Source organism: Pelecanus crispus, chromosome 4, assembly GCF_030463565.1.
Source record: "Pelecanus crispus isolate bPelCri1 chromosome 4, bPelCri1.pri, whole genome shotgun sequence".
In the NCBI taxonomy this organism is placed as follows: domain Eukaryota; kingdom Metazoa; phylum Chordata; class Aves; order Pelecaniformes; family Pelecanidae; genus Pelecanus; species Pelecanus crispus.
Window position 1 is genome coordinate 34527290 of NC_134646.1, and position 14483 is coordinate 34541772.

A 14483-nucleotide genomic window follows, 5' to 3' on the forward strand; every position below is an offset into this window, starting at 1 on the left:
ATGTTTTCAGAGTTTATTTTCTCATATTTGCTTAAAATATAGATCATTTTATGAATACTGTTTCCTTTTCCTATTGGTCACTCTTAAGTCCAAACAGCAACAGTAATTGCCTATGTGTAGTAAGTTTTTTAAACACTGAAGATATAAAACACAAACTGTGTTTGGAGAGCGTGTAGATGAAGATAGTCTTACCGTGCTGTCATAGGTAATTCAGGTAATTAGGAAAATTAACTAGAAACTGATAGCCAAATAGAACTACACTCATATAAACTATTTTTTAAACCATTGTTAGCGTGCTGAAAAAAAGAAATCAAGCAGTGGAGTAGCAGTGACAAAGAATAAAAATACAAACCTCAAAAGGTAAAAGCCTCCAATAAATTTCAGCAAAAACCAGACTGTCATGGCAGATTATAGATAGCTATATATCAAATGGAAGAAAATTATGTCAGTTCAAGTCTATATCTAGGGAGTAACCTAATGGCTTACAAAAGTCATCTCCTGCCAATACCACTTGCTTTACAGGGCCAGGGAGTGGAAGAGAACCATACTTAATGCCTTTGTTCATTAAGTTAAATGAACCTTAGTTGGTAGGTTTATGTAGTCACAGTCTTAAAAGATTTTTCTCCAGTGTGTTTTTTCAAAGATTGCATTGTGAGAATAAAGACTCTGTGCATCCATAAGTAGTCATCTGAAAGCACACAGCAGCTGCAATTGCCATGTCAGGCATGCGTTAGGGCACCACTTGAAAATGGATAGTTGGGGTTTTTTTCTCTGTCTTTATCAAGGACAAAAGAACTTGAAATAACGCTAAGAATTTTTTTTAAGAACATGAAAAGGAGCCGCCTGCTGTAGTCAGCAATCCACAGGCTCAATTTAAAATCTTCTGAAGTCAACTAGGCGACTCACTTGGATTATGACAGGCTCTGGATCAGGCCCTGGTGATCACTAAGAAACACTCCAGAAAGCAGTGACACCTAATGGCAATCATGCCTTTGGAGGATAGCAAGCCGTAATCTATGGCATGGAAAATTATCCCTCTTTAGCTGCAGAGTAACTAGCACTAAAACACATTACAGGGACTGAAATACTATCACAAATCTAAGCACCTGGGAGAGAGTTTAAGAAATAGTACACACAGAAACACAGAGTACGTCACGCATGCTGTGCATTTAAGTCAAACATAGTTACTAATAAAACCTACTGGCTGCTAAGCCACAACATGCTATATTCCAGGTCTTCATCCGTACATATGTTTAAAATAAGCCAGTAACCTTAGCACATTCTAGAGCAGGGAAGAGAGAGACCTGAATGCTCATCTGTAGACACTATAGGGACATAGAGAGTTATTTGGTTTCAATAAATCTGTTTTGCTTGCTTGTCCTGCACTTTACAAAATGGGTATGAGAAGACTGTAATGAACAGTTAGTGACATACGCTACATACCTTCTAATGAGGCCTTACCAATAACACAGCAAATTAAATTCCTATTACCAATGCACAACACAATACAAGCCAAGCCGCATTGTGGTACAACAGCTTACAAGACGAAACATGGACGTGCATGCCACCAAGCCAGGTGACTCTCTTTCCCATACAAAAAAGTTTTACATTTTAAGGGTGCTACCATATCAAGAAAACTAGTAAGCAACAGACCCCATGTAGGAATTGCCCTGATATTATTATCCACGCTACAGAAGAGTATGAACCAAAACTCAGGACCCAGCAATGCTAGGAACTTCTCTAACACAAGAAATGCAGCAGTGCCAGCCTGCAAAGTCTTCAGGCTTTTAAGCTGAGAGGAGTAAGGGAAGAACAGATCTAATTTTCTCTCTTACAAAAAAAAAATACAGTATATATCTAAAAATATCTATTAAAGGCATATGTATAAATACATGTAAAAGCACATACAGGTATAACTCTATATGTTTTCTGAACTTACCGTTGAAAATAAAAAAGCTAAGGGCAGTACGCACCTGACTGTATATGACTGAAGCCACTGATAAACATCAAAAAAACGACTTGCAGTAATCAGGGTGCCTGAACCAGTGCTGCACACTGCTGCAATGAATTAGCCTTTAAAAATACTTTAGTGTATTTTTTCAGAAAAAACTTTTGTATCATACTATGTGACTGCTGCCTTAGGTGATTTTACTGCACCTAATGCACACGTTTGCATATATGTTTCTATATGCACAATAGGAAATCCATATGCACATAATGATGTATTACTATGTACATGTCAAGGGAAAAAATGAGCACAAAATATAAAAGCATGAGACCAACTGTAGAAGATACAAAGTATACACAAGTTGTGCAGCTGACAAGGAATGCCACCTAATCCCTGCTTAATTAAAGCACTGCTCTAAACTCCTGTTTAGGGAGCGAGGAGTGTGGGACGACTGATGTATGAAGAAAATATCAGGCAGCGTGGCTAATCTCAAAGACTTTGGAGCTTTCGAGCTACATAAATCAGAGCGACTTTTTGAATAGCCTCATAAAACACAAAATCATTGCCATTCCACTCACGACTTTCAGATTCTTCCTACAGCATACAGATCATTAGGAAACTTCTAAGCAATCAAGTAATGTGGGGCTGATGAAATTACTCAATCAATGCATGGGCTGAGAGGAGCAGCATAATACAGAATTGCACAGTTTTGACATGGTAACCCTGCCCTTTTCTTTTTTGTATAGGGGTAAGGAAAATTACAGTGGAGTCGATTCATTTCAACATTTTCACAAGAGTGCTTAATGTAGTCTTTCTGAACTGCCGGTTCCTATTTATAATAGCAGGGCAGCAGAAACGTACAGACTATAAGCAGCCCTACCAACATTTGAAATATGCTATAGGAAAATGTTTATTTTTAAGTGTGTGCACTTACATACACACAGACCTGCTCTAATGATCAGAAGCAGCAGCTATAATCATTCAGAAGACAGAAATATGAAAAAGCATATCAAAAATAAATCACAGTCACCGTACCCCTCCCACTGCCATCACCAAGTCATTAATCTCGACTCACTAAATAGTAACATTTTCTGTCATTGTCTAAGAGATGACTGATAACATAATTTGATACACAAAACATCCCTTTACAGGAAACACCTCAAATAATACGTAGGCAAGCAAGACAGTTAGTGCGTTATACTGAAAAAGTAAGTGCAATCAGAAAAAGGGTATGCACAGGTAACATGTTCTTTCTTATGACCATCTACCCCTCCCAAACATGGGAAAATATTTTCCACCTGCATATCTTAACACTGTAGAATGAGAAGATGATAATGCATTCATTTTGTTTGTTGCCTAAGGCATCAGTACCACTGCTGGTAGTGTTTCTTTTCCCCTGAACTGAGCACTTTGTTCTCTTCTTTGGCTTTATGGATTCTTCTGTAGTTAGAGTATCCTGCTACTGCTTTTCATAACTCATATAAGTAAATACAGTTTATTATTTATGTCTAAATATTATATGTACAAGTGGAAAAAAAACCCAAAAGGGGGTCAAAACATCCAGGTCACAAAATACAGTGGTGTTACTAGGGGCCAGATTTTCATCTCTGAGCTATACAAGTTGGAATATTTAGTTGTCTACCCATTTAGTGTTAAATTAGTTCTAATTTCAGGCCATTTATTTTCAGTGTATTCATTCTAATGGATTTAAAGCTCTGTGTAACAATTATCAGTTTGCCATTTTCATTGCAACATAAACCAGTCTATAAAAAGAGGTAATCCCCTTGTCAACTGTACTAATTGTCTCTCAAGACAAATTAATCATGTGAGAAGCAAATACTTTGGTGGGTTTTTTTTTTTTTTTTTTTTGCTTTCAATGAGGATTTACTATGTTGATGCATCTAATCGCTAACTGCATTATAAAACACATCAGTGGTAAAATGTGTTGCGTTCATCATATATAAACAAGTGAAACAAACAAAATTGTCATTAACACGAAGGGAAAAAAAGCTCTCATCTCCCTTGATGCTAATGCAAAGGCATACAGCTCGCCCAGCAAGGCTCCCGGGAGGATGGGAGCCAGGGGAGTGCAAAGAAACTCATCTGCCACACAGTCAAAATTTCCCCCCAGATCCTAAGATTTGATCGGCTTGTTACAGGCTCCTAAGAAAGAAATCGTAAGACGTAACCGTCTCCTAGCGTCGCTTTAACAGAGTCTACAACTGGGAAGAATTTAAAAAAAAAAAAAGAAGTCATTCTCCCTTTAAAAGGAGGGCATAAAGCGCTGCCTCCCCTATGCAATATTTGATGCTCCAGTCGCACACAGCTATAAGGACTGACCCCTATAAAGTTGCGGTACCTAAGGGAAGCGGTAGCCCATGGGCTCCGGGGTGGGAGGGGGCTACACGAAGGGCTGGGGCATCGCTGCCCAAATATCGGTGTCCTGCAGGAAAAGCTCTTGACGGCCGGGCTTTCCAAACGCTCTTCCCGCTTCGCCTTTCACGGAAAAGCGCTACAGATCCCCACGACAGGCACCGGCAGACATGTTTATAAAGCCAACCCCGGGGGGAGCGGCGGCTGCCCCACGGCCGGCGCCGGCACCGCCCCTGGGACACCCCCTCTCCCCAAAAACCCCGGCGGGGCCCTGCCCCCAAATGCACCTTCCCCGGGGCAGCGCGGCGCCGGCCGCCCGCCCGCCCCCGCGTTTCCAGGCTCCCGCTCCGCCTGCGTGCGGTGCCTGCAGATGGGCGAGCGGCCGCGGGGGAAGCGCCCTCCTCCTCTTCCTCCTCCTCCTCCTCCTCTCCCGGCGCATCCCCGGCCGGCGCAGGGGGGCGACCCGCTCTCGCCAGTCGCGGGAACAAAACGGCGCTCGGCAGCGGGGCTCGGCGCTTCCCAGGGATGCGCCGCCGAGAGGGAGAGCTGCCGGGCCGGGGACGGCTCCGGATAGCGGGGGGGCGGGGGGCGGCAGGGGGGAAGCCCGGCGCCCTCTCCCCGGCCAGGAGCGCGGGCAGCGCCGTGCCTGGGCATCGCCCGAGCTGCCCCGCCGCCGCTCGCCGCGGCCGGGAGGGGGGGCCCGCCGCCGCTGCCAGCTGCCCCCCCTGCACCCGCCGCCGGCGGGGGAGGCCGCTCCCCCTCCCCCGGGCGCCGCTCGGCCGGCCGGAGGGGTGGCGGCCCGGGCTGGGGGGCGCGGGGCAGCCGGAGACCCCCCCCGCCCCTGCGGGCCGCCCGCCCGCGGGAGGGGAAGCGCTCACGTTGCCAAACCACCTGTTCCGCCGCGGGAGAGGAAGGCGGGATGGGGGGGGTGAAGGAAGGACGGAAGGGGGGCGGGGGGGGCACTTTGCGTGGCTGTCACGGTGGCGTGGGAAATAGGGGGAGGCTTGGGGTACCCCGCCCGAGGGCGAGCCGGGGCAGGAGAAAGGCGAGCTGGAGCTGAGGGCCAGCGGGGAGGGACCGGGGAAATGCCCGAACCCTGCCCCCCCCGACCACCAGCCGCGCAAAACCTCAAGGTCTAAAGCACGCACATACCCCGCCGACAAGAAACCTTTACACGGAGCGGTAGGGGGAAAAAGACGCCGCCTAAGATCCTGGTGGAAAGCAATTATAATAAGGGGAACGAACGAAGGAACAAACAAAAAAAAAAGCAAGCCAGCAAGGGCTAAAAGAGAGCGGGGGCTGCGGGAGGAGGAAGCCTGCCAAGAGAGGGAAGGTTGCAAAGGAGAGCTGGAAAAGTGTCCAGCAGCACCAGCAGACGCAGCACCCCCTTACCGATATGAATGATTGAATCTGCAATCGCCGCTCTCCAGGTTCGAGTCCAACAGACGGACACGACCAGGATGAGGGAGAAAACTTCCATCTCCTCCGGAGGTCCAGGCTTTGTAACAACAGAGCTCTTCGCCAAAGGGTGCCACCGCGGAGGCTGGCGCGGCGCAGGAAACCCAAGAGTTTGAGGTGCCGCCGGCGGAGCGTGTAAATCCCGGTGGCTGGCGCACAGCCGCGGCTGGGCAGGGGGCGAGCCCGGGGCTCCGGGCGCCTCTCCCCTCGGCGAAACCCCGCGTCACTTCGGGGGGCTCCTGGGCAGCACCAGAGTTGCTGGGAGCGCCGGCAGCAAATCCATCCAGCCCGGGCGCCGCCGCGGGCAGCAGACGCCTCTGCTGGTCAGACGATCCCCATCCTTCCGCCGGGTCCAGGGATCCGCTCGGTCCCGGCTGCTGCACAGCAACTTCCAACCCACACCACGCACACGCTCGCACACACACACCCCGACACACACGCAGACACGCACACACAGACACACACACAAACCCTCTTGGCCAGAGAAGCCCCTGGAGCCCGCAGCAAATAGAGCTCGCCTTCAGCGAGGGAGGAGCAGCGGGCAACCGGGAGAGCAGGCGATCCCGCTTCCAGCAGCCTGATTCCTGCAGGAAAAGCCCCCCCGGAGGCCAAAAAACAAAGTGAACTTCAAGGTAATGCAGATAGTAATGCAGAGATTTCCCCCCACCCTTCGCTTAAAAAAAAAAAAAAAAAAAAAATTGCTTCCCACAACTGGAGGGGAAAAAAAAAAAAGAAAAAAAGAAATCTGCAAATCAAGCCCAGCGTGCTGTCTCTGTCGCGCAAGGTAGTGGTTGGACAGGGCAGGAGCGAGAGGAGGAGTGCCCGGAGCAAGGCAGAGGAAAGCAGATGATGGTCTGCAGGTTGCTTTTGGAGCTTGCTTTGCTGGTGGGATGCAGAGAGAGCTGGCAGCTCCAGCACCAGCCAGCACGTTGCCTAGAAATGGATCACCTAGGAGAAGGAGAGAGAGCGAGAGATAAGTGCTATCAGCCAGAGAGGGAGAAACAGAGAGAGCGAGCGAGTGAGAGCGCTTCTCTCTAATAACCACCTCCTCCCCCTATCTGCAATACAAGGGAGAAACAAAATAGAGCTCATCTCCCTTGAAATCTTCAACTGGGACTAAGGAAGAGACATAGACATAGTGCATACAACCTAAAAATACATTAGGGGGAGGGAAAGGCAGAGCGAGGGGAGATTTTTTTTTTTAAGTATTATGCTCAGCTTAAAAAAAAAAAAAAAAAACACACCCCATTTATTTAACCTTGTAACTCCACCGCAGGTATCAAGTTAAAAGCTAGATGGGCACTTTTGCTTCTCAGTCTTTGACAACTGAGACGGGGACATTGTTTGAAGGGGAGAAGGAAAGAAAAAAAAAAAGAAAATCAGGGACACCTGGCCTCAAGGGGAAAATGAAGACCTACAAATCTATTAATATGACTTTAATTATCTGTGTTCTTGATTGAATTCTCACAATTCTTTAAAGCAATGAATTGGCTCTTTTCTTCCTGTCTCTTTAGGTAGTGGAGAAATTTCTGTGGGAAAACATTTAGAGCACACTTTTCATGCTCAGGATACTATGAATTCATTAACCGATTAATCCACAGACTTCTTGTGTTGTAGTTAAACACATTATCCCCATTACACAGACAGAAGATTGCACAGAGAGGTTAAGTATGTTCCTATAAACTAGTCTAAAACCCGACTCTGTCTTATTACACTTTCTTCTGACTTTGATTTTTCTAGTCACACTAGAGAAAAGATGCAGAAGCCAAAGAATTGCTCCAACATAGTGGTTATATCCTAAATTCACATAAGCCATTGATAAGACCTGGTAGTCCTTTTAGAAGTCTAAATAGACATTGATCAACTCCAAAGAAAGAACTTTTTTTTAAGGCATTTCCTTAGTTACAGCACTTAGATTAACTTCATCATATCTGACTTGCATATTTCTCCTTTCAGCCATGGGACTAGTTAGCAAGCACACTTATATACCTACAAAATTTAAGGATTTAGTTCAAGAGCAAGGAATAAGATTTTTAAGAAAAGACAAACTAAGTCCAAGTTAAGGAGCAAGATAATTGAATCTATAAAAAAAAGCCACCAGCAGCAGTTTCTACTTTGCTTAGGTCCACATTGGCAGGTGAGCACTTCCCTGAAAATGCTAACAGTCAAAAGGCTTCAAGCCAGATCCAAAGCACAAGGCAGAGCTCATCTTTTCACTGGCTAGCATGGGCTTTCTCTCTTCTAAGACCCATATGAAATCACAACTAAAATTTACTTTAAGAGACAAAAGAAAAGGTACATGAAGAGAACAAAAAGATGATAAACCGTGTGAAGCAAGTCTCACAAATTACATCACTCGTGCTGCATTTGTCCATATCCCCTCTGGAAGTCACAGATCTGTTATCAATAATAGCAAACAGTAAAAAAAGCCTTTTTTTTCTATAAAAGACAGTTTATGCACAGTATTAATGAGTGTAATGGGCATTAATTTTACAAATAATAAATTCTTATTAATCTGAGAAACTTTTGGAGCTGCTTGAGTCATAATTACTTCTCCACAAAAGAAGAGAGTTCACAAGAAATGTTAATTCACTTCTTTGGGGGGCAAGTCAGAGCAGTACTCTTTAATAATGTACAATGCACAGTAGGCAGAATAGGAAATGTAATTGAAACCTTTGAAAAATTATAGCTTTTTAATCCTCAGTTTAGATAATACTAAGAATTTTGAGGCCTTATCTAGAAACCAGCTATCTTTACTGACTCTTTAAAGCATGCAGTACCCTGAATTGGACACACTAAATGGAAATTTTCTCTTAAGTCTGTAGACATACTTAAGAGGACAGGAGGCACAGCCAAGAGTTTGTAGCTCACAAATACCCTCTAACTAATAAAAAAAATACTTTTGGAGTGTAGCTCTAAATAATAATTCCAGTGGTAAAGAAGACTACCTGAAAATTTGAGGGGAACGAGACTGAAATAAAGTTAAAATGTAAATTGCAGAAAGTTAAAGTTAGGAAAAAAAAAAAAAAGATAAGAATTCCAGAACAGGACTTACTGATACTGTGAAAATATTGTCCAAAAAAAACCCCAAAACCAAACCACCTAATAATCAGATCTGGGCAAATGCAGGCCTCTCATAAGCACCATTCTCAGGACTTTAGTGATTGCTGCCTCAGGCACTTTGGAAACTTAAGTCCCACAGGTTTCAGCCACCTGCTCTTCCTTCACTACATGTCCCCTCCCAAAATGTCCTCAGTTACATCAACATCACTTCAGCTCCACCACTAGTATCCATGGGAGAAGCACCACCATCGACCAAACAATGTTTCTAACAACAGGGAGTAGTCGTCTCCTTTCTAGTAGTTTAACTAAAATGTGGTTAATGGTTGAAGTACCTTATGTTTCCACTGATGAGCTATTACAGTGTTGCACTTTAATGCAACCCCTAGAAGAACAGCAAAAAAAAAAGGATGTTCTTGCAAAACAGATGCAGCAGGGGGAAAAAAGTGTCCATCTAATGTTTATTTCCCCACACCCACACGTAACACTCTGCTACCTTAACCAAGTCAGCCTGGGACCTGAGCTTCTATCTATGGATGAAAGATAGCTAAATACAGAAGTCTTACATGCCTTTCAGTCATCTAAAGCCTTAATTTTGACAATGCTATGCCCCTTTTCCTATCTGGTTGGTCATACAAACAGACCTGGCCATACAGAGGTCAACTTTCGATTTGTTTAATTCTAAGTCCCAGGAGATCCTTCAGGTATTTGCAGAAATTAATATAGTGATAAACCAGTCTTGCTTACAACCTTTAGTGCTGGGAGGTAAACAGAATAGCTAAGCCTTACAATGACAGTCCTAAATTACATAGGAAGTATTTGTCATTCCCATACATGAGCATTAAACACATCTTTTGCACATTAAGATTCAATATTTTATATTCAAGTGTATTGCTTAAACTTACAAAAAGTTTAGATGAGATGAAATCAGGTTACACCCTACACTAGTCCACCAGTCCATTTGCTCCATCATCTTTTTCATTAAGGCCCTTAAGTTATTACTTCAGAGGAAAAAAAAAAAAAACCAGCGTGCACCCGTCCCACTGTTGTGTGCTGTGTACGGTGGGAAAGGGAGTAGGGTCCTTCCTGACCCCTACTAAGCCATCACCTTCTATCTTGAAGTTTGATATTCAATTAACCTTTTCATCTTAGCTTGCTTAGTTATAAATCTTGTTAACAGTCACAGAGTTATCCTAAAAATAAAATAAATATAAAAGGGAAAAAAAACCCCAAACCAGCAGCATTAAACTCAGTGACCTTCTGTAACAGTGAATTCCAGCAGTGCCAACTGGCCATGAAAAATAACATCTCTTTCACTTGGTTCTAATTTATTCCCCTCTCTTTCATAAGATAATTCTATATTATTGCATTAAGGGGTGGGATTAAAAAGAACTGATCATCTGTTACAGGAGAGAACCATCAATCACAAATACGTAACAGTCATACCCAAATTGTTATTGATGTCATCTGAACATGGGAGAAAGGCCAGGAAGGCCCACTTACTAGGCTAAGATTGGTTTCTATTTTTGGACTTTTAATATCATTGGTTTTCATTTTCACTGGAGCGACTTCTTCTTCTTTGAGTCTTTGTGGGTCCTCTTTTAAGTGAATGCTCCTGACAAGGGAAAATTAACAGTAATTCTGTGAACCTCCATATTTCTTTGATGGCTATACGGAAGCATGTGGTTTTTTTCTCTGTTCAGATGATATTTGGAAATTCTGATTTGTCACCAATTAGTAACATTATAGATGAAACTCAGGACCCTGTAACACCCTCAGTACACAGTTTCATGACAGCAAGGCAACCAACCATGGGCCTCCACTCCCTAATTTACACAGGGCAACATGTTCCATTTGGCAATGTTATTTCAATCTAAATAACGCCCAGTTTCCCCCCTTTTAAAAACACAAACTGACAAATATGCCTTACCTTGCATTGCTATATTTTTTTAAAAATAAATGCATTCTTAAAGTGCTGATATAAAGCAACTGACTGACAGACCTATCAAGAGACCATGTGCCACAAGCCAATGTTCCTCTGCCACTGAGCTGGTGCCCAAACTCTCAGGGAAGGCCGCTAACTCTAACAGGTTACTTCAGTTGACATGCCTACCCAGTCTTTGCTTTACCTGGCATAGCTTCAAACAAGAAGTCATCTGGGAGGGCTTTAGTTAAGAGGACATCTGTCCATCAAGAAAGACACTTGCTTCAGTGACCGCCAAATAACCTTTAAATGAAAGCTTTAGCCTACTGCCGACTTTAAGGTTGTTCTCGGCATTATGAAAGAGGTCCAGGTTAATAGGACCATTTGAATTCTAAGTAGTGGCCCAGACATTGATTCCATCTGTTCTGTCACACTTTGAATGAAACATGCACTCTTGCGCTTCTGTCATCACTTCTGAATAGTGGGGATAATCTTGCCTTTACTTAATGGAATAGTTTGAGGACTAAATTAGTTCATTTTTTCAAAGGCAAAGTATTATATCCTTTTTCCAATTTCCTTCCTTCTGTTTCTTCATAGCTTAAACATGCGAATGTGTATATATCTGCAAGAGTGTGCGTATGTGCACACGCAGACGGATAAATAGATAGAAAGCAATTTCATTTGGCCATTATACAAGTAAACAGAACATTAAATATTTACTGCATTTCAACAGACAGTACATGTTATGGCCTTGAATATCTTATCACAAAGAAACAAATATATGCAAAAAAATTTTTTTGCAGTATATAGCAAGGATTTCAAAGCTTTTTGCTTTTTTAAAACGACATTGTTACTGAGTTGAGTTGCGAGCTTGTGTGTTATCCTTTAGCCTCGCTACACAAAACTCAGAAAGTAGTTATGAAATAAAGTCAACCCTTAGAGCAACCGGTGTTATCAGAGTGAATTAGCAGGGACTGTTACCAAGGTAGATTTATTTTGCCTCCCTTTAAACTTGTGTTATAGATCTCCTGTGTTGCCTGAGCCATCCTGTTATATACCTCACTTAGAAGCTGTTATGTTACTGGAAGGAGGACACAGTACCTAACAGAAGTAAGACTTCTTGGGCATGATCTGAACAGGAAAAAAAAAAAATGAGAAAACAAAACAGAAGGAAAAACGGTGTCGAGTCATTCATTTCATTGACACAGGAGAGAATGCTGTGCTCTGAGGTATCTATATATGTAACATTTTTTTCAATCTTAGCTAGGTTCAAAGGAAACCAGAGAATGGATTCTCCCTTCTCTTGCTTAGGGAGTACTAAGTATCAAGCTAAATTCTTCCAATGCCAACTCCTTCTGTTTCTGTAAGCACCCAGCTAGTCGCCCTCCTTCATCTCTGAGAATCTCTCTCAAACTCCCTCTTACTCAGCACTTTGCAGAGCTGTTTTCTCCTCCAGGACTTTCCTGGTTCCTCCTGAAGATGCCTTACCACACCTCAACACTGTATATATATAGTTTCACTCTTCTCTCTTGCTGGCACTTCATGTCTTTCTAATATTCCTCCTCCTGTTATTCACCACATTTCAAAACCATGGTTCTTGCTGCTATCTTCCCTTTACCCCTTCTTTCCTTTCCCTTCAAGAGCTGTAGAAGGGTGAAAGAGATGCAAGGTGCTTTCTGCCCAAGCCACCTCACAATTATGCTGGTGAAAAGCAAGTCACAAATGGTGGAGAAAGCCAGTATGGGAAGCCAGAGAAGCAGGGGATATGCTGACACCTGCAGCCACAGCTACAATTTCTACCTATGGATCTTCTATTGGCAGCAGAAGAGAAGTCACTTCAGCAAGTGCTCAGTCAGGTCTAAGAGCTTGGGTACAGTATTAATGACAAATGTAGAGACAGCAATTAGCAATTGGTAAGATGTATATGTTTTCTGTCTGATGTCTGTCCATCTCACTCCTAGCTCCTCTCCTGATAACTGTTAATGACTTTTGGCTCATTCAGGCCACAGGTTCAGGCTATAATATAACTAGAACAAGGACTGCTTATGCTCTGTGGAGAAGCCACCAAGCTAAATACACCAGTCACCAGGGAAAGCATACACAGAGAAGTCATCAGGAAGGCTGGCTGGAAAACTAGTTTTGAGAACATGACACATTATATTGAAGGGGAATCTGTAGAAAAGCTCTGATGAAAGACAGACAGCAGAGCGGTGGCAGAGCATGGTGAAGTCACAGTTCACATCTGAGTAGCTCTTCGTGTAGCCTTTTAGTGTCAAGCAGCTGAAGGACTCAGACTATTCTAGGTAGTATATAGAGTGAAAGAGCCAACCAAGAGCAAACCATTTTAACTGATCTCATTCTACACCTTCACTGCTGCTGAGAAAAGAGGAGGGAGTTTCAGCTGTGACAGTAAAAGAAAGGCCAGTGAGAAGTCATCACTGAACCAGAAATGCCACATGCTGTCTGTTTGCTTCATATCATGCAAGGCCAGAACCAGCTCAGTCTTTACTATTGCCCGCAGTAGTAGAGATAGTCAGAAAAGCTTAGAAAATATTGGAAAACAGAATTATTGTTGCTCTGTGAGCCGATGGTTCAAGCAGGGGAAAACCCAGCATATTAGTTTCTTTTACCTATTTGGAAAAGTTAGCAGGAAGCCTGTTGAATTTAGTGGTTTAAGAAAAATATGACTCATAATTTGTGAAAGACAAATAGTGCAGGCATTGCTAGTTATTTAACACTGCTGTTAAGCTGGCACCTGCAAAGCTGTACATATTTTTCTATTGCATTTTTTTTTAGTAGTAATCATTAGTGTTATATTGGGACTTCTAGCAAGACTGAGATTTCATTGTGGCAGATACAGCACAAAATGCATAGCAAAATAGTCCTTACCACAAATACAGTACACTCTGATTACACAAAAAGCCAAGAATCAGGAAAGGAAACAAGAAAGTCGAGCATATTCCCAAGATCATATATCATAAAAGCCGAAACAGAATTTGCATTTCCCAAGTTGCAGTACAGGAAACTCCCCGCCAAAACTATCCACTCTCTTTCCTGGGTGCATTTGAACACCATCTGGTCTCTTTCGAGCAGAGGCAGCAACATGAGAAAAATTAATTTTACCTGTGAACTTGCACATGTTTTTAGTATCAGGATCCCAGAAAGATTTGATAAGTTGTTGTGACACAAGATTTGAACTATGATGTGTGCTACTTTCCATGTGCTGGCTTTTAAAAAAAATTCTCAGTACAACATAAATCTCATGTCTTGCCTAAGATTTGCTGTCCAGTACAATTATTGGTGCCAGGTTTTTCCAAGAAACAAGAAGTTAACTGAACCAAGTGCAGACCAAGATAGATGGCTGCTAAATTTGAGAACTGTGTAGGTCGCTAGTCTTAATGTGAAGAGTCAAATAATTCTCCATGCCAGAAGGAACTAATTGGTCATTACATAGTTGGATATTAGTATGTCTAGCAGTCTCTGAAAGAGTTCATATGTCCTTCATCTATGAGGGAAATATGTTTCCATATCTAAAAGTCTTTAACCATTCTTTATGACGCACTTCTTCACACTGTTATATTCAGTAAGAATTCCTCACCTTTCCTTCATTCCTTTCTCCCCAAAAGAAATACTAAATCAAGGTAACTGAAATAACCTATTTGAAATTTCTTGCTTTGATGCATTAAACATAATTTCCTTCTCTCTGTGTTTTCATCATAA

At 43.0% G+C, this 14483-nt stretch overlaps 1 protein-coding gene across 2 annotated transcripts in view; it reads right to left on the reverse strand.

The window, feature by feature from the left end:
- The window catches only part of GRID2 (glutamate ionotropic receptor delta type subunit 2), a 748101-nt gene extending 742300 nt beyond the window's left edge, over window positions 1-5801 (reverse strand). For both annotated transcript variants that reach the window (XM_075708772.1, XM_075708771.1), the window contains exon 1: window positions 5714-5801. In XM_075708772.1, coding sequence (XP_075564887.1) covers window positions 5714-5801 — 88 coding nt within the window. The remainder of the gene's footprint in view (window positions 1-5713) is intronic.
- Window positions 5802-14483: the final 8682 nt, after the last annotated feature.